The sequence below is a fragment of the Emys orbicularis genome, chromosome 1 (assembly GCF_028017835.1).
Source record: "Emys orbicularis isolate rEmyOrb1 chromosome 1, rEmyOrb1.hap1, whole genome shotgun sequence".
NCBI lineage: Eukaryota > Metazoa > Chordata > Testudines > Emydidae > Emys > Emys orbicularis.
The window spans coordinates 118,982,520-119,002,964 of NC_088683.1; the positions used below are offsets into that span (position 1 = coordinate 118,982,520).

The following is a 20,445-nucleotide window of genomic DNA, read 5'->3' on the forward strand; positions in this document are numbered from 1 at the left end:
CTGAGACGTGTCACTCTCATTGGGCCTTGTGCCACCACTCAAGATAGGCAGGCGTTGGTAACACACCTGCCAGTCAGTTTTCAGACACAATTATTGTAGCCAACACAGTCGACACCATTTGCTAAAACAGCTATGGTCCAAATCCTGACTCCACTGCACAGCCTGAGTAACGGGACTGTGCAATGAGGATCCTCTCCCCGCAGGCTGAGCAGCTGTTCTGGAGCCATTGCACTATGTCCCATAGCTCATGTGCCCTCCCTGTGTTTGTGCAGGAGGAGAGAGAAGAGCTTGTGGATCTAAATAATTCCAGAAATGCTACCCCTGCAGACTAGGATGCAGCTCAGCTCTACAATGCAGACAGTGCTGACCACCTCCCAAGGATACTCCATCACCTTCTGCAGTGAAATGACACTGCTCCCTTTGGTCTCAGGTGCTTCCATGTCTGCAGACCGGGGGGGGGGGGGGGGGGGGGGCAAGTTTGCCCATGTCAATGCACCATCACTGCCAAGGTTTCAAATACCCAGTGGTACACTATGGGCAAATTAGTTATTTAACATTTCCCCTGTCAATTTTGTAAAGGCAATTCCTTATGTATCAGAGCCCAGCTGCCTTTTCTGTAACAGCTTGGTTTAGCCCTAACTTTCTATATCTCTGGCTTTGAAAACACCACCTCCACAGGACACTTTGACCTCTGACCTCTCAACTACAGATCTTGGCTCACTGTCACTCCAGCTGTGCGTTAGCTCCACACACAGAAAAGAAGAATGGGGTCTCTTTACTATTTAAACATTTCCCCATTCTCTCACTGTAGCTGTCCCTGTGGCACTAAAATTACCTTAACCACTTAGAGTGGTGGTTTCAGGTGGGGAACAGAGAGAGAAGGGGAACCCAGCAGGACAGAAATGGGTGCAGAGACAAGTGGAACATGATCAGAATTGGGGCTCAGTCTGGGCAACTACCTTCTTTGCTCTGGAGGAACTGATCACTCCTGGGCCCATCCATGCCACGCCCAGGAGAAGCTGCTGTGAACAACATGTGACTTACTATTCACACACCCCCTTGCCTACGGGCAGGGAGCTTGTGGACACTCTGTGCTGGAAGAGGTCAACCTTTGGATTTGAACTCAGGGAGCGAGTGGGTGGAGCTCTCTCACACAGCTCCCCCCCCAACTCCCCTTGGCCAGACTCATCCCACAACAGTATTAGTACCTAAGCAGACTGGGACTCCAGATCCTGCTGCAAAGCCTTAAGTGGCTATAAGGTAGTAAAGAGACCACTGATTCTATAGGAATATAGATAGCAATTAGAGCTGGAGGGAGCTCTGCTAGATAACATACAATCCCAGTCCCATCCCCAGCCAGGATTATTCCCTATACTGCTTTGCCCAGTCCCGAGTTAGCAGGCTGCTGCCACTTTTCTTGGGAGACTTCCACAGCTTAAGAGACAGTTTGATTCTTACTTGTTATCCCAGGTTGATGACATAATTGTGGAGGTTCTGGTTGATGTAATTCACAGTGGTGTTAAAGACACGGTTTAGAAGGGATGGCATTTTGTTTGCTACTGTTCTGGCTAAAACCATTGCTAGCACCAACATGGCTTTCTCCTGATCCATTTCCAAAGGTACGGTTCTCATGAGCCCCTCCACTGTATTAGACAGACGCCTCATTATCTCCTGAACAGAGGGGAGAGAAAAAATACAGTAAGTCTCTCTAAATATCCCACTAAGGCCTGTAAGACAAACATTCACCCACCCAACTGCCCCAAAACGCTGCTACAATCCCTTCAACTCAGAAGCACATATGGACTCATACTGGGTGGCGTTGCACACCTTGAGTGGCTTTTATGCAACGGGGGTCACCGTCATGAACCGCAGGATTTACACAGGACAGAAGTTACATATAGTGCTGGTAAATTTAAATCTATCTTTACAAACATGCAGTGAGATGTGGTCCCTGCCCTGAAGAGCTTACACACACATTGCCAGATCCTGAAAGGTGCCGAGTGCCCTCCCACTGGACTGGGCCCTAGATTAGACAAGACAGAGACCCAGGACAACAGAGCGGGTGATGGAGGGTATTGATGAGAAATTAATCCAGATGCTGCTCTGGATCAGTGAAAAATACATATATCCCCAGCAACACAATTTAGATCAGTGGTGGGCAACCTGCAGCCCGCGGGCTGCAAGCAGCCCATCAGGATAATCTGATTGCGGGCCGCGAGACATTTTGTGGATGTTGACCATCCACAGGCCCGGCCCCCCGCAACCACTGGGAGCTGGGGGGCTGTGCCTGCTGACAGTCAACTTCAGCAAAATGTCTTGTAGCCTGCAATCAGATTACCCTGATGGGCCGCATGCGGCCCGCAGGTTGCCCACCACTGATCTAGATGCTGCACAAACCAAGATGCGTAACTACTCTAAGCAACGCACAAAAAGCTTATCTAGTCCCACGCAAAAAAGGTGCATGTCTCTGCCTCCTATATTGCTGGAGTTTAAAAGTTTTATGCCACGGTCATGAATTGGAGGCCTAACAAGGTCCTGAGCACTCTCAGCTGCCACTGAAGGTCAGTGGGAATTGTGGCTACGCAGAGTCTTTCAGGACCAGACCGTTAGATTTTATACAACAAGGGGTTTTATTATATGAATAGACAGATTGTTTAAAATAATCCAGCATTGTCTACCACGCGCCACTTGCTGAGAGTTTGACTCTGGAGCATAACAGATCACACACTGCATTTGCCTGTAACTTGCACAGAGATGCTTGGGAAACATATCCTGGGCAAGAGTGGACGGGTGCCAAAATGCCACACTTACCTGAAGATAATGGAGAGCTCCAAGGAGGTGAACAAAACTGACTAGCAGATCTAGATCTCGGTCCTTCTGAGAGGAAGGATGGTTTATGGCTAAAGCACATGAGTGGAGTTGGAAGAGCTGGTCTTTATTCCTTCCTCTAAGGGTTTTCTGCAACATCCAACACTCTAGTATCTAAGTGTTGCTGAGTTTCTGCAACTGATAGTATTACTTAAGCACCAGTGTGCTTAGCTGTGTACATGAAACAGCTGAGAGTCTTACAGTCTTAACAAATGCACAGGGTTCACTGTTAGCTAAGTCACTTAGGGCACATCTACACTGCAAAAGCCAAACTAAACCAAAAAACCCCACAAACCCACAGCAGTGAGTCTCAGAGCCCTGATCTTCAGGATAAAATGGCAGTGGAGTGGAGATGTTCCTGCTCAGGCTGGAGCCCAGGCTCTGAAACCTGATGACGGGGGTGGCTCTAAGAGCCCGGACTCCAGTCCAAGCAGGAATGTCTACGCTGCTATTTTTAGCCCTATAGTGTGAGCTCCAGACAGTTGATTCAGACTCTGAGACTCACTGCTGTGGGTTTTTTTGCAGTGATTTTCGGCCTGATTTTCAGGAGGTGCTGAGTCCTTGCAATTCCCACTGATGTCAGTGGCCACAGAGTGCTAAGCACATCTGAAAGTCAGGCCCTTACCCTATCTGTGCCTTAGCTTCCCCACTGCAAGATGGGGATGACAACACTGCTGGACCTACCTCTCAAGGGGGTGTGAAGCGGATGTAATGTTTTCTGGGATCTTTACATGGAAGGTGCATGCAAAGGATGGATTCTTGACCTGGTCATGCTGAAAGCAACAAACTACCTAAAATAACAATCCAGGCAACTCTCCATTCTTGCTGATCACATCCAGAGGGATCTGTTACATTTTCGTCTTTCTTTAGTTATTGCTAATCAGCTGAATTCCTCACTTACCTCTTTGGACAGATTCTCATTCACAAATTGCTGCACTAGATCATTTACTACTCTCTGATCGATCTCCCTAGCCACTTGGTCCCCGATCTCAGCAAGCCGAGCTCCGATGAGCTGGAAAACAGCCTCATCAACCACAGAACCTAATTCCAGCAAAATAAAGAGATGGTTTTAAACAGGATTTTGTTCACACACAGACATGACCAAATCTAGGTCCAGTGCAGGTGTACAACAGGCTCAAGTACCCCAAAAGCGCTCTCGCTGTCATCTGCGCACAGCAGCTCTTCCCACAAAGTGTTCAAAACTACTACACGCCTCAGGGATCATTCCACTCATCACTGACATGCAGCCACCTCTGAGGTGGAACACGATAGCCCGGAATGGAGAGCTGAATGTCCAGCAGCACTACGCAATAGTTCAGGAGAAACATTATCTCACCCAAATGATACTTCAGGGGGAATTTAAAATATAGCTACTGAAATGAAATTTGGCCAGGCCACTGTGGTAACACCCTCATCCTGGAGGGTAAAAAAGCCACGTGATCTTTCACAACCATGGTCAGGACCTCTTGCATCTTATCTAGAATACAGCATCTCTATTACCAGAGCCACCTCTGACGCCATCCTGGGGCCATTAGTTCAATACCGATTTGGAGGGCAGAGTGCCACCTACTATAAACACCTGGATTTATCTGAGAGATCACCCATCCAAGAGTAGTTAAGCAGGCCCAGCCCTGCTTAGCCTACGAGACTGGATGAGGTCACAGCCCAAGGTGGTATAGCAATGCCCCTGGGGGCACTACACTGTAGATAACAGTCAGTACTACTCCTATTGCATCAGCCATCTTTGGATACTGTTTCCCCATCACATAGGCAAAGCAAAATGTGGTGAATTTCAGCCCAAACAGCAGAGATATGAGTTGTTCCTAAAGTCCCAGTTCTAAACTAGCTAACAGGTGCCAAGTATCCAAACACTTTCTAAAACTCAAGGCCTAACAAAGTAGACTGGAGTTTGGGGCTCCATTAAGGCAAACTGCAAGGGTGTGGAAGAAAAGGCATCTAAGTACTATGGTGAAGAGTGCTCCAGAAATACCTAGACAGGTAAGATAAGGTGCTAAGCATCAGCTGTACCATCTGAACGGAGAAAGCCCAATTTGTTAACATCAAGAGCCACAGCACAGCAATATTCCAGAGAAAATACTCCCTGTACCATTCTGCTACAGAAGAGATCAGCTTCAGAATGGTGGGATAAGGGAAGGAGGAGAGTACTTAACTGGCTCACCATTCTGGAACCGGCCACTCCGATTCCCATCTGTCTGAAGCTCCCCATCATCAAACTCAACAGAGAGGAAGTTTTTTGATGGGGAAACCATCACCTCACTTCTCAGAGAATCCAGCTCTTTGCTGAAATCACAGTTGTGACAGTTCTTCAGAAAGGAATACACGAGGATGCGCTCCACCTGTACATCGCCATGCAGACCCTAAAAATAAGCACCAATAAGTCATCATGAATCTGACAGCCAACAAGACACTCCTGCCTGAGAGGACTGTTTTCCACTACTGTCTCTCTATTATGGACCTCCTCCAGGAGCCCGAAATAATGTTAACCAAAGAGGTTGCATGACTGCATTCTGATTGTCATGGCTTTGTTTATGTGTAGGACCTACAGAAAGTGCTGCATGATTTTTGTTTTTACTAATCCAGTGGTGGAAGGATTAATTTAAGATGCTCCATGTATTTCAAGCTGCAGTTTAAAACTACCATTTTAAAACATGTACTTACACAAACTTCAGACCATAAGCCTGTTACCTTGAATTTGGGAACTGATTATTCTATTTCCCGTTATAAATATAAGCAACTGATGTCCATTTACCATTTAAAAATAAGCAATGTGAGATATTAACCAGGGGAGGGTTCTCACACCAAAAAAAATACAGACTCTTCAAAAGTTAAGAGCACATCTTTCATCTCACTGTTTGACTGGGACCCAGACAAGGTCAATAATGACCATGTTCAGCTAGCATCAGAAAGAGAGCATTCAGCTGGAGTCTGATCTCAGATATGCAGGCACACCCATCCATACAGACTGGGGAATGAGCTGCCTGTATGGGTGGCAGCATGTTGGCAGAAAATCCAAGCTGTACAGAAACATGGTGCCTGCATACCCAAACTTGCACAGGGACTAGGAACCAAAATGAGTTCAGACTGAGCATCCCCCAAATTATTAAATGTTAAAGACTACACTTTTTTTGGCCTATATTTTAAAAAGTGACTAAAGTTGAGCACCCAAAATCACTAGATACCTCAAAAGAGGCCGGATTTTCAGAAGGTCGGGGCAGAGGGAAATCACACCCCTTAAGCTGGGCACACAAGATCACCAGTCACTTCTGAAAATTTAAACTTACAGAATTTTGAAACATAAAACCTTTTGGAACTGACCTGATCCATGCTGGCTGCTGGGCCGGTGCAGCTGTGTTACCCTTAGCTTTCAGCCCACAAGTCCTTCCCCTGCAAGGGAACAAAAGGAAGATGCCAACGAGCCTGCAAGCCACTTTGTCCCAGAGATTCTCCTTGACAAGCCCTTACTGATCCAGCCCTGCTTTGCGGAGCATGGGCCTTCCCCAGGAACACAGGCTTGGTGATTTGGCAGTCATAGGGAACGCTGTGAACACTGGACCAGATGAGCAAGTAGGCCCCTTTTTAGGAGTGAAGAGGGGTGGGATAGGAGGACACAATGCCTCCCCTCACTGGTAGCTCCACCTTCCTGCTTTATGAATAGGCATGATAATGGAGGGGGGGGGGCTGACAATCACCATGACAGCAAGTGACCTAGAAAGGAACAGGGGCTTTTAGAGTCAGGGCCTTCTGCCTTAGGTGGGGCCAGCTGTTGGAATGGAGAGCAAGTTTAGCTCCAGGTGGACCTCTGGCCTGGCTAGTGAAGGATCCAAGATGCCCTGATCATAGGCGCCGACTCCATGGGTGCTCCGGGGCTAGAGCACCCACAGGGAAAAATTGGTGGGTGCTCTGCACCCACTGGCAGCTCCCCGCCCCAGCTCACCTCCACCTCCACTCCGCCTCCTCCCCTGAGCGTGCCACCGTGTCCTGCTTCTCCTCCATCCCCTCCCAGCGCTTGCGCTGCGAAACACCTGTTTCGCACGGCAAGCCTGGGAGGGAGGAGGGGGAACGTGGCACGCCTGGGGGAGGAAGCGGGCTGGGGCGGGGATTTGGGAAGGGGTCCAATAGAGACAGGGAGGGGCAGAGTTAGGGCGGGGACTTTGGGGCAGGGGTGGAGTCGGGGCAGGGTCACGAGCACCCACTGGCGCAGAAAAAAGTTGGCACCTGTGGCCCTGATTACCAAGTCATTTGGTTCGTGGTAAGGGTATTTTGGTAGCTTCCTGCCTTTAGCTGTGGGACACTCCTGTTCATTTATAAGTGAATCAGCCTGAGCCAGCCAACCTTGCACTGCCCCTGGGGAGCACCTAACACACAGCCTGCCCCCTAGGTGTACAGGAAATAACCCAGTTCAAGTACCTGGTGTTGTCGAGAGTCAAGCTGTTTGTATCCTGCCAAAGGCCTCCAATCACGTTTAATAAAAGCTCCTTAGCACAGCCATGCCACTGCTACAATTCCAGGAAAACCTAGAGGGGGAACATGAGCAATCAGTCACAAACAAACCGTTTTCAGAAAAAACAACGAGGAGTCCTTGTGGCACCTTAGAGACTAACAAATTTATTTGGGCATAAGCTTTCGTGGGCCAAAACCCACCTCATCAGATGCATGGAGTGAAAAAAAAAACCAGTAAGTAGAATATATATTATAGCACATGAAAAGATGGGAGTTGCCTTACCAAGTGAGTGGTCAGTGCTAACGAGGCCAATTCAATTAAAGTGGAAGTGGCCTATTCTCAACAGCTGACAAGAGGGGTGAATACCAAGGGAGGGAAAATTACTTTTGTAGTGCTAACGAGGCCAATGCAATCAAGGTGGCCCATTTCCAACAGTTGACAAGAAGGTGAGAGTCTCAGCAGAGGGAAAATTACTTTTTGTAGTGACCCATCCACTCCCAGTCTTTATTCAGACCTAATTTGATGGTGTCCAGTTTGCAAATTAATTCCAGTTCTGCAGTTTCTCGTTGGAGTCTGTTTTTGAAGTTTTTTTGTTGAAGAACTGCCACTTTTAAGTCTGTTATTGAGCGTCCAGGGAGACTGAAGTGTTCTCCTACTGGTTTTTGAATGTTACAATTCTTGAGAATTTCAGAAAGGCAGACTCACAAATGCCTGGAGCTCCCTCTGCTGGAACAGGGGGGCTTCTACTTAGTTTTTTGAAGGAATTTAGTTCAGGTGAATAGTGCCAAACGCAGAGCTCTGAACTCTGCTCTCTGTCCAAAGAGCGGATACTGTGTGGGCTTCAGTGTTGCAAGCTGGCCCCACATCCCAGCCCATGTACACCAAACCTGACCTGGATGGGCCCAGCTGTAAGGGGAGACAGGAGTTTCATCTCCAACTCCACTAACTCCTTGGTCTCTGTGCTGAGGGTGCCAGCTGCAGTGGTGTTTTTTTGTTTGTTTGTTTTGTAATGTGGACACCAGTTCACCCAGGATGGGCTGAGGGCACCAAGACACTTCTGATGTGATTTTCCAGTCACCACTGACCGGCACTAGCTTTAAACTTTGCGCCACTCCATAACACTTTCTCACATCTGTCCTGGCCCCTGTTGGAACAGTTTAAGGTGGTGAACAAAACTCTGCATTAAAATGACTCAGAGTGCAGGTGGAAAAGAGGAAGTGAAAAAAAGCAGAAACTTACAAACTTCAAGCTCAGATGCAAGCCACAAGAAGACACAAATTGTTCAGGAAAGAAAAGGTATTTCCCAGCTTTTTGGAGGGATTTTACAGATTTGTGATTTCAAAAAAACAAAAAAACCCACATACAAATACTTGGGCAGCAGTTCTTTTATCCATGATTTCTCAGAATTTACTTGGTTCCATCTAACAGCCACACATTAACCAATTAGATCTCGGAAAAAATTAGGGCCCTGCATCAGACCATTGGTCCATCTAGTTCAACACCCTGTCTCAGTCAGTGACCCACAACATATGTGATGTAAAAATCTTCCATAATGTACCAGACCAGCTGTGTCATGAAGGAGGCAAAAAGACCTCCTTTCTATTCTCCTCCTGATACCAGAGAAAACTCCCCAGACTCCATTTTGTACCTCTGTCTTCCATTTTAAATAAGCAAGAGGCACTCCATGATTAAGTGAAAGCTGCAGGTCACACAGACTAAAAATAAAATTGGTGGGAAAACCAAAGTAGGAGAAAGGTCAGCAGATCATAACTATGAGGTAAACAACAATTGCAGGCTAAAAACAGAACTGATAGTTTGAAATGATTGGCAGTTGGCATGCACCCAAGTAAGATCTGACAGGAAGATATTAGCAGAAGTGTGTAGAAAGTTCTGACAGGACAGTATAAAAGTCAGGGTGTCTCAATAGACAACTGACATGAGGAGGGAAGAGCTGAAGAAGCAGAGACCTGAGACCTGAAAGACAAGCAGAGAAAGCATCAGCAGCACCACCAGAGGGAATCCTGTCAATAGAGCAAAGTCAGCAGACAAAATAGGCTTGTCAGTCAAAGTTATAGTCATAGTATAGGATAACACAGTGTGTGTGTGTGTGTGTGTGTGTTAATAAAGATATATGTATGTGTGTTGATTGTGGAGGAAATGTTTATATGTAAGACCTAAAGAACTGTTATCCATTGCTGTCAGCAACCTGCAGCAGACTGGCCATCGGAAACAGGGTGCAGCCACTTAGGAACATTTCGAACCACAAGGCAATATGGTTTGGGATGCTCTTTGAATTGCTATAAGGGAATCTGCACCAATAAAAAGGTGCCGGGTTTTGGAAAGAACACTGTTTTGTGCCAATCATTTATCAGAAGGTTGTAACCGTGTCCTCCAGGTATTTCCTTAGCCACCCTGGAGACCCAGACCTTAGGAAAACAGGTTGGTTAATAAGTGGGCTGTTTTGAGGGAACCATTGGTAAACCTGGGACAGAGTGATAAGTGAGCTATTCTGGGGGCACCCTAATTCTATTTTCGAGACCCAGGTTGTTTGATCACCCTTTTCTTAGGCCTTGTCTTCAGTACAAAAAAGCATGTTGTTAACTTGAGGTAAAATCCTAGTGAAGACAAGGCAGTTTGTAGTTTTCACACAAGCTAGCAGGTAGAGGTAAACCCTGGGCTCCCCCATAGTCTTTAATTTGACTCGCTAATTTGTGTGGAAACTACAAATTGCATAATCTTCATGAGGATTTTACTTCGTGTTAGTTAACTTGAGATAAGAACACACCTCTTTTTTTTAAAGTGAAGGAAGACTTGTATATATTCTCCTCCAATGATGGCCCACCCCACTACTAAAGGGCTAAAGTTAATAGTGCCATGCTAAAAAGTCTATAATTAATGTCCCTAAACATTCTCTCAACTTTAATGTACACTGCACAATCATGATAGGGTTTTATTTTGGGGGGGGGGGGGTGTTGTGGTTTAAGCTAAGAATATGGAAAGGAAGTCCTGTGTGACTGCCTATTCACCATAAGGCTTGTCTTCACTGCAGAAGTAACCTGGCCTCTTACTCAGCTGTTGCCCGTAACCTGATTCCTGTCCACACATAAAAACCACCCTACATCAGAGGGAGAATCTCAGCTTTCAAGTGGTATCAAGCAATTTCTACATCTGGTGTTCTGCAAGATAGTGGAAACAGTTAAAAACCATAGTGGAGTTGAATTGTGGGGGGAAAGCAAAAGTGTAATCCAAATGATGTGTTTTAAAAGCATGGGTGTCACATTTATCTTCATATGTGTTCTTATATATTAATAAAAATAATACATTCAGCAAAACATAAATGCTATTATCTGTAACTCTGCTGTGGTCCCTGCTCCCTGAGAAGCTGGCTGGTGCATGGTTATACAGGCACAGAAATACAGGGCTGGAAAGGACCTCAATAGGTCATCTAGTCCATCCCCCTTTGGAGGGGTAGGACCTAGTAAAGCTAGACCATCCCTGACAGATGTTTGTCCAACCTATTCATAAAACTCTTCAATGATGGGGATTCCACAACCTCCCTTGGAAGCCTATTCCAGAGCTTACCCACCCTTATAGTTAGAAAGGGTTTCCTAATAGCTAATCTAAATCTCCCTTGCTACAAACTAAGATGATTACTAGTTATCCTACCCTTGATGGACAATTAATCACCATCCTCTTTATAACCACCATTTAGGTATGTGAAGACTTGTATCCCCCCCTCAGCCTCCTGTTCTCTAAACTAAACATGTTCAATTCTTTCAGCCTTTCCTCAGACGTCCGGTTTTCTAAACCTATCATCATTTCCGTTGCTCTCCTCTGGACTCGCTCCAATTTTGCCACATCTTTCTTAAAGTGTGGCAATCAGAACTGGACACAGTACTCCAGCTGAGGCCTCACCAGCACTGAGGAGAGCAGGACAATTACCTCCCATGTCTTACATAATGTAGCTAGGAAAGAACTAAACAACTGCTTTATTCCAGGTATTTCAAAAAACAGGCTTGTAATCCAGAGTCTCACTAGTATGAACACATACTCTTAATATGTTCCAGCGACAGCTAACTAACTCTCATCACCATGTTTCCCCCACCATGACATACACATTGTACTCCAACTTATTCAAATGCCTTAAGGAACCATTTGAAACGTTTGAATAATTGTTTTAGATAAACTTCTCCTTCTATATGAATTTCACAATGAGGGGCAGAAATAATATAAGTGCATAACAGCTCTGACATTGTTTGAACATGACTCACCATATCCTAGGGTTGCCATTTCCAGCTCATGTACGCATACTGTGGTGATTAGATGAGAGCTAGCATGAGTATAAACAGTAGTGTAGCTGTGGTAGCATGGGCAGTGGCAGCACTGCTCAGTCATGCCAAGTGCAACCTCGCCTGAACCCTGTGGATATGTACTCAAGATGGCTCAGTTGTGCTGCCACTGCCCATGCTACCGTGGTTGCACTACTACTCATACTCATGCTAGCTCTCCATCAAGCTAGCATGAGTACCTGTGTATGCAAGCTGGGAATCGCACTCCTAGCTCAGCATGTAAAGGTAGCCTAAGAAAAAATACTTAATATAACAATAAGCCACTCTAGGGGTCTTCGTTACTAGTCTATCAGAACACACCTCACATATGTTTCGGATGACCCAAGGTGTGGACCAATTATCTAATGCACTCTCAAGTGGCTTACTGCTATTAGAGTTTAGGGCCAAGATTTTTAAAAGTGATTAGTGATGGAGTGCCTCAATTATTGGGCACCCCACTTGAGATAGCTTAAAGGGGTCTGATTTTCAGAGGGTGGTGATCAGCACTTTTTGAAAAATCAGGCCCCTTTAAGGAGTCTCAGATTGGACCCCTAAAAAAAAAAAAATGGAGCCATGAAGAGTCAGTAAACACTTGAAAATCTTGGCCCAGATCATTAGTTTTAGATGTATTTAAACTTTTAAAGAGACTTTTAATTGTTTTTCATCCTTGCACTATGGAAACCAGTTTGTGGTAGAAAAATATGAAAAAACAGTATGGAAAAGGCCATAAACTCCCTTTCTGCTTTGGATGTTGATTTATTATATGATTATATTACTCCTTTTATTTAGGAAACCTGAGCTCATTAGGCCCCACTCCCCAAGCCTGCCTGCCTGCCCTTAAGAAGCAGTTTGCGGAATAACAGTGAAGTTTCAATTCACTTTCTACTGAAAATAAATCCCCACTGGGAGCAATTCAATACTCCCAATTATTTATTTAAACAAGTGAATTTAAAACGGCCAGAGGCCACAAATTGCTTCTGAGAGGCAGGGGGCATTTAAAAGTCAGTCACTTTAGTCCCTTTTGGTCTTCACTCCCTCCCCCTCCATGGCGCCTTTAAAAACTCATCTTGTTAATTTAAATGCAGAATTGGGAGTCTTAAACCAGGTCTCAGTTCACTTACGAGCAGCTTGTCTAGTGCTGCCTGTGACTGCAGGTTGGTAGGCTGGAGCCATTTCCCTTTGAAGCCCCACTGCTAGAGTCCCAATGTATAAAAATCAAGCATATCCATTCAGCCTCGGTTAGCACCCTTGCAAAAACATATCGCTGTTCTTTCAGACATACATTCCAGGATCTGCGTGAGCTCTGCTCCTAGCCCAGAGTCTAAAGCATCTGTAGTTGGCAGTGCAGGGAAACAGTGTAGAACAAGGGAAGTGCCAGGCTTCTGTTTTTCCTGTAGTGCCTAGCAGCCCCAATCACAGACCTGTTGTGCTAGGTGCTGTACAAACACAGAACAGAGATGATTCCAAAACTGCTTAGCAATCAGTTCTTCAAAATGAGACTGAGCAGTATTGTCCAGAGAAAGCTAGTTACCAGGTAATTATGGCTCACAACCGTGGCATGACTTGGGAATAAACTCGGCAACATCAGCAGGTAACTCCCAGAAAAGACTAGAAGGTGGACATATTTTTGGTGATGTGGACATGTGAGCGACTGCTACAATCTGGTGCAGATCAGGCCTCACACGCTTCAAAAGATATGCCTCTGTCTAAAGCAGCAGTTGGAAAAAAATCACTTGCAAACCAGCCTTGCCTAAATCTTTAGGCACAAGTCCGGCCATTTCTTCATGTTGTGCTGGGCTGTCTCTGCACAATAAGGACTGCATCCTGCATCGTTTAAGTCAACGGGAGTTTTGCAGTTAGCTTCAGTGGGAATAGGATCAGGCCCTATATTCACCCAAACAACACTGGATCCCATACTGGTCTTTCAAAATCATGGTCCCCTGGAAAGCACTAAGTGCAGATTCACGACAGTAAAGGTATGTAACACAACTAGAGTTACTGATAGCTACAACACTTGTAAGAACCTAGCGAACCTTGGATGATGGGACCTTGTGATATAGGAGCTCTAGACATCCAAAACAGTGACACTTACCTCCTCCTGGCAACAGATGGCTGCCAGAGCTGCCTTATTACACTCCCATCAAGCCACACAAACAGTTGGTTTTAGCTTGTAACCCCTGGCAGCTTCCATCACAAACAAAAGCAATTATCAATCTCTGCTGCACAAAGGCCACATCCCCAGTGTTATTTTATTCCCCACCTCCTACGGGGTTGCCCAGCCCTGTGGCCTGACTCAGTGCCATGTGCCATAGAAACTTGAGGGAGCGTGTGTGTTAAATAAATATGATCCCTACATAAGATTGAGGAAGAAATGCATCCAGCAACAACCTGTTGTTTTAGAAAGATGCAAGGTCCATTGCGTGAATCCAGGTGGCAGTTTCCACAATACAGAATTCTGCAGGTGTACAGTTGTCACCATGATATTTAACACAAACAGCTCTAATAGGAGCTCTCTCTGGGTCTCCCAGGGTGTTAGCATCGGTTTGGAATGCAATTTTTGCAGGGCAAGGACCAAGTCTCCTGTTTTTCAGCAGCTCTGTGCAGTGTCGGTACTTTTAAGTGCTCCCCAGTGCATTTTGAAGTGCAGAAGATTATTTCCTTTGTATAAGTGTGGAGCAGTTTAGGCTCTAAATCCAGCAGCGTATAGCTGACGGTGCAGGCTGCCTATAGCAACACAGCAAAGCAGTAATGAAGGGAGTGAGGTGAACCACAGTTATCTACACAGTAACCTCACACACACCAATTCAGGAATAAGAACTGTGGCCAAGTGTCCTGCCTAACCACATTGAGAACCTCCTTTGTGTAATGAACTGTGCTGTGCAACTGGACACGTGCAGTAGACACGATGAAATCATAAGGGAGGTGCTTATGAGATACATGGGGCCCAATTCTGTCTTGGGCTCTGATAGTGTGAAAGAGCTGCAAATGAAAGGTCGTAAGTGGCCCCTATGCTGCTCCCCTTGCAGCCCCAGCAAAACAGAAGGAAAGTAGCACAATGCTGAGAGCTATAGAAGTTCTCAGCTGCTGTGCAACCCATAGGCAGCCCTGGGGAAGCTTGCCCGCAATTAAAGTATTTCCCCAGAGCTTTGCAGCAGCCCGGAATGTAGACTGTTAAAAACAGTCATACAAAGCCACTTTCATCCACTCTACTCCAGGGCCACACCTTCTGTGCTGCATCTCTTAAAACGCTCAGCACAGAATCTGTCTCATGAGCTGTATATCTATTCACCAGCATTTCACCCACTCTTCCTATGCAGGTCTGCAGATTGCACTATTAGAGAATTAATTGGCCATATATGATCTTCAATCTTGTCAGCAATTATTTTAGCTCAGCTATACCAGGTTCTTTTTCTAGCCAAACAACTACACTTTCCAGCAGTAGAAACTCATGCATGCATGGTATGGGTAATTTAGAGCAGTTTGTAGAGGGAACATCTGAGCTACAACACATACAAACAGAGAAACGATCCCCTGGATAGAAACAATGTATCAGTCAGGAACATCAGCTGCTTTTTTTGTGCACTGTCAAGATGCTTATCTTTCTATAGCCTCTTTCACTTCCGCATGAAGAAGTTCTCTAGAACTGAAACTGCAATAGCCTCTTAGGCCAGGTCTACACTACCGCGGTAGTTCGACGGCTGGCAATCGAAGTTCCGGGTTCGATTTATCGCGTCTGGTCTGGACGCGATAAATCGATCCCGGAAGCGCTCACCGTCGACTGCGGTACTCCAGCTCGGCGAGAGGAGTGACGGGGAGCCTGCCTGCCGCGTGTGGACCGCGTCTGAACCGCGGTAAGTTCGAACTAAGGTATGTCGACTTCAGCTAGGTTATTCACGTAGCTGAAGTTGCGTACCTTAGTTCGAATTTGGGGGTTAGTGTAGACCAGGCCTAAGTCATCAGGAAGGGGAAGTGCATGAAGTGTACATTGGCCTTCCATTGCCAAACAGCCTCACAGCTAAGCTCGCTGCCTGGCAACAGGGATGTCGCCATCCTTAACAAGAATGAAACTTAACTCTTATCTAGCACTTTTCATCTCTAAACCTTAAAGTTCTTTAGGGAGAACGGGAAGTATCATCACCCCCATTTTATAAATGGGGGAAACACGGGGGGGGAGGGATAGCTCAGTGGTTTGATCATTGGCCTGCTAAACCCAGGGTTGTGAGTTCAATCCTTGAGGGGGCCACTTAGGGATCTGGGGCAAAATCAGTACTTGGTCCTGCTAGTGAAGGCAGGCGGCTGGACTTGATGACCTTTCAGGGTCCCTTCCAGTTCTATGAGATAGGTATATCTCCATATATTATTATTAAGTGACTTGCCCAAAGTCACCTAGAAGGTCAGCGGCAAAGCCAAGAAGAGACCCCATCTCTCTGGAGCCCTACTCGCTGGGACCCCGAAAGCAATCCTTAAACATATGAAAAGTGGTTTACATAACAAGCACCATAGACTCAGCCATCAGGGCAAGACAGATTGCAGAGGAGAGGAGAAAAGTAAGTGGGAGCATAGCCATCCTCATTGCCAAAGTATTACATGCCGGAATTCGGAGTGAGCAACAGCACTGTAGAGCTAACAGGTTCTTTATTCCATGGACTTCTAACTAACATCAGGGACTACTCCAGATATATACACACATGCACATCAACATCAGCAAACTCAACGCCATCCATCCCAAGAGGACTCACATCACCAAGGCACTGGAGTGCCACGCTGCTCTGGCTGTCGGAAGCAGTCACTGTCCCATGTTCAAGAGGCGCCACAATGGCCCAAAATAATCAGGAGAAAATATCAGACTTCTCCCCCACCCCCACAAGAAAATTCAAATTTACATAAAGACCACAAGCTCCTAAGTCAAGTCGGCATTTTTGAAAATCCCATCTCTAGATGCCTAAATGTGGACGTAGGAGCCTAATTTTAGGTACCTCTTTTTTCAAATCTTGGCTCAAGTCTGATATTTTGCTTAAGTTCACTTCATAGGGAACCTTTTGAATGTGGAAAGAGGTGCAGCCTTTGCAGCCAGGGCACCTCAGACTTTGCAGGGAGAAAGGATCAAGGTAGAGCCCTGTGTGGGACTTATGTAGAGCCCTGTAGTGGGTCTGGGATCCCACGGGTTCCATAGGACCTGCTGCCATAATAACGGGAGTGGAATTAAAGAATAGTCCTATGCAGGGCCCTAGATCACAGCAGAGGTGCATATAACTTTTATTTAAGTCTCACAGATGCAGCTAGTGGTTTAATGAAGCACAACAATATTGAGGCAGTTATTTTCATAAATGGAGTGACATTGGTGTTTATTTGGTCCCCCCCTCTCTGAGCCTGCTACTGATAGAAGAACACATAGGCAAACTAATATAGTGCCTATAAGGCCATCAGACTTTGCCAAGCACCAGTCTAGGACCAATGATCCCAAAGAAAAGGATTTGATCCCAGCTTAAGGAAAGAGAGGAAAGAGGAAGGAACAGAGACAGGCCACCCCCAGCCTAGAAGCCAGGAGGTAAAGGATATGTGGAGTGTGGGCAGAGGCAATTATTCTGCATATTTGCACCTGTGTTGCTTTGTGACATTAAGAACATAAAAGCAGCCATACTGGGTCAGACCAAAGGTCCATCTAGCCCACTATCCTGTCTTCCGACAGTGGCCAATGCCAGGGGCTTCCGAAGGAATGAACAGAACAGGTAATCATCAGTGATCCATCCCATCGCCCACTCACCGCTTCTGGCAATCAGAAGGTAGAGTCACACAGAGCATGGGGTTGCATCCCCGATCATCTTGGCTAATAACAATTGACGGACCTATCCTACATGAACTTATCTAGTTCTTTTTTGAACCCTGTTATAGTTTTGGCCTTCACATCCCTTAACAACGAGTTCCACATTGTGTCAATGGATTGCTGCAATCTGGTTAATATTACAGTTATTGGCTTGAAATATAGTGATATTGAGCACCCCAGCTCCCATTCGCTACAAAGGGAGCTACAGGTACCCACAACTTTTGAAATTCAGGCCACTAAACACTGCATTTTTCATACGCACACCTCAGAGATTCAAAAGATGGCTAGGCATCATTATCCTCATTTTACAGATGGGTAAACTGAGGCACCAAAAAGTACAGCAAGTGACTTGAGGTCATAGCAGGTGACTTAGCTGGGAACAGAACCCAGATCTCCTAAACCCCAGTGATATGCTTTATTCACTGGGCCATTTGGGAGAACATTCCACATTTTAAAAAAAAGTTTTGGCAAATCCTCTCTCTCAAGCCTGCTTTAACTCCAGGCACACACTCTATTTTAGTCTTGGCAGCCTATGGGTTCTCTTGCACATTTACCCAGAAAAGTTGTCTACTGTCACCAAGGGTCTCTTGGAAGCTCTGGGCTGGAAAAGTCTGAGGGATTCTATTCCGTATCACCACTTGTCCACAGTCAGAGCAGGAGACCACCAGACCCGGAGAAGGTGTGAAACTAAGGTCCTCCTTGCCTGACTCTGGAGACTTACAGTCCCCAGGGCACTTATCAGAACCAGAAGGGAGATTTTGCCAGAAGAGCTAGGCCAACAGTCTGCTATTCCTAGCAGCCATGCCCTCTGGCTTAGGTTACCATCAGATCATAGTATATCTGGGAAAGAATATCTGGCCCAGATCCATACAGAAACACTAGAGATATCTGGAATGCTTTCTAAAGGAACAGCTGTAGAAAAAGTCTGGTATGCTTAGCTCATAATGTGAACATCTGAATGCTGAAACAATCTGGATCATCCAAAGCGCCTATGTTAGGAGAGAGAATGTTTTTAGGAGGATAGGATCAGAGCAGCCTACTAAAATTAAGCTCGCAGAGGCCTAATCAGCTTCTCCACAGTTCAGAGTGTGTAGTAATTCCCTATCAAGAGAACCAAACTCCAGCCAGTTGGTCACCAGAATTATTCAAACTGGACCTGCCCGCCTGTCTAGAGTCAGAATCATTCACCACAGACTGAACAAGCAGAGGGGTTTCAGGCATGAACACAGAGACAAGACTTCACAGAAGTCACACTGCAGGCTGTGTTCATGTTTCCAGACCAGTCATCTCCACATCTGGCAGCTTCTTTGAAACATGAGCTTTCATTTTAAATGTTTCCATTGGACTTTTCCCAAATACTAACGCAGTATAATTATAAACCTCCTAAGAGCTAACACACCCACTTCCTTCAGGTAGGAAATGATCTATTAGTATGGACAAGTCAACAAGATGTTCCATACATGGAAAAAGAAAGATTGGCCCTATGTTTAGCCTGAATGTACTGTGCGGTAGGATAATCCAGCGCCTTGCTGTCCTGTCTCTACTCCTGTTTTGCAACAATCCCCCCGCACTCCCCCACAAAAAAAGTTTAACAAATGGATACCAAATAAATTCAAAGGCCAAAATTATCAAGAGTGATAAATAATTTTGGGAGCATGACTTGACATACCATAAAGGGCCCTGATTTTCAGAGGGTGGGTGCTCAGCACTTCCTGGAAAATCAGGCCTCTTTAAAGTGCCTCAAGTTGGGCACCCAAAAATTGAGTCATCCAAAATCACTAGTGACTTTTGACAGTCTTGACTATTTAGCTGTCTCTCTTGACTTATGCCTTCTCGGGGGGGGGGGGGGGCAAGAAGAGGGGAAAGCATCTCTTTCAAACTGCTTTAGACAAGAATTTACAAACAGAGGGAAATCTCTGGTTTCCAAAGAATTGACTCAGGAGGTTTGCTGTCTGATGCAGGGGATTACTTGGTTGGGTTTTTGAGGAGCATCTTCCTAGAATCTGCATCTATTATGGCTATGGCAACAGGCAGATTTTCATACAGTTACACAACATAACACACACTACTTCCCCCTCCCTCCCTATATTCCAGCTGACATTGCTACAGACTTAGGGGAAGCAGCTCCCCCCCTCCTCCAACTAAGAGGCAGAGAATGACGTGGTAATCCAAAGTCTAGGTTCACTAGGGAGGAAACATGACTGTACATAAAAGACCCAGATGGCATTTCACTTTCAGATTCGACTTGTCAGTGTCAGGAAATGCAAACAGCTTCTGAGCACTGTAGGGCCCAGAAAATGGATGTGAAACCCCAAAGCTCTGTGATCAGCTGTCCCACGTGGACTTGCTTCAGCAAAGGCAGCCCAGCTGGGAAGCACTAGATTAGCAGCTACAGTGCCCAAAGGAATTTGTCGTCAGAGGGTACAATGTATCTCCCCAAAACCGTCACTCCAAGATCTCAGGGGCAGATTTACCTAAAATACATTTCCCCCCTTAAAAATTAGAGACCGAACAGATGTGACACTAGACTGGGCAGCCCATTGGGTTGTGCTACATGGGCAGTCCAGGTACAGTGAGGGTGAGTGCCCTAGGTAACTGTAGCGTGGGCAGTGTCAGGAACTGTCTATAGGTCTGCTTGTTCCAGGGGTCGGAAATACGGCACAAGGTGAAGCTTGCAGACACTTACGCATCCACAGAATCAGATGCCCCTTAGCATCTCACCTGAGGCTGGGTAAAGGCTTTGATTGTAGGTTCTGGGGTGAAGGGAAGCAGGGGGTCCTACAGGGGAAAATGATTTAAAACCATAATGAGAGTGGCCTGTTTTAGTGAGAGTGGAAACATTTTGGTGTCTTACTGATACCTGTAGCCTCCTCCTCCTGTTCACATCGGGCTGGATCCAGGGTCCATTGTTGTCAAAGGGGCTCTCCAATTACTTCAATTTGTGTTGGATCAGGCCTAGGGAG

At 45.9% G+C, this 20,445-nt stretch overlaps 2 protein-coding genes across 3 annotated transcripts in view; one reads left to right on the top strand and one right to left on the bottom strand.

Moving 5' to 3' along the window:
- BCL2L13 (BCL2 like 13) overlaps window positions 1–10,452 on the top strand; it is a 94,393-nt gene extending 83,941 nt beyond the window's left edge. Inside the window, exon 9 of the mRNA XM_065423640.1 lies at window positions 10,380–10,452. Within this exon, the coding sequence (XP_065279712.1) occupies window positions 10,380–10,420 (41 nt within the window). The 3' untranslated portion in view covers window positions 10,421–10,452. The remainder of the gene's footprint in view (window positions 1–10,379) is intronic.
- BID (BH3 interacting domain death agonist) overlaps window positions 1–20,445 on the bottom strand; it is a 33,390-nt gene that overhangs the window by 2,190 nt on the left and 10,755 nt on the right. For both annotated transcript variants that reach the window (XM_065423643.1, XM_065423644.1), the window contains exons 2-6: window positions 7,297–7,403; window positions 6,205–6,273; window positions 5,048–5,246; window positions 3,770–3,909; window positions 1,459–1,671 (exon numbers count right to left, since the gene is read on the bottom strand). In XM_065423643.1, the coding sequence (XP_065279715.1) occupies window positions 1,462–1,671; window positions 3,770–3,909; window positions 5,048–5,246; window positions 6,205–6,213 (558 nt within the window). In that variant the 5' untranslated portion in view covers window positions 6,214–6,273; window positions 7,297–7,403 and the 3' untranslated portion in view covers window positions 1,459–1,461. The remainder of the gene's footprint in view (window positions 1–1,458; window positions 1,672–3,769; window positions 3,910–5,047; window positions 5,247–6,204; window positions 6,274–7,296; window positions 7,404–20,445) is intronic.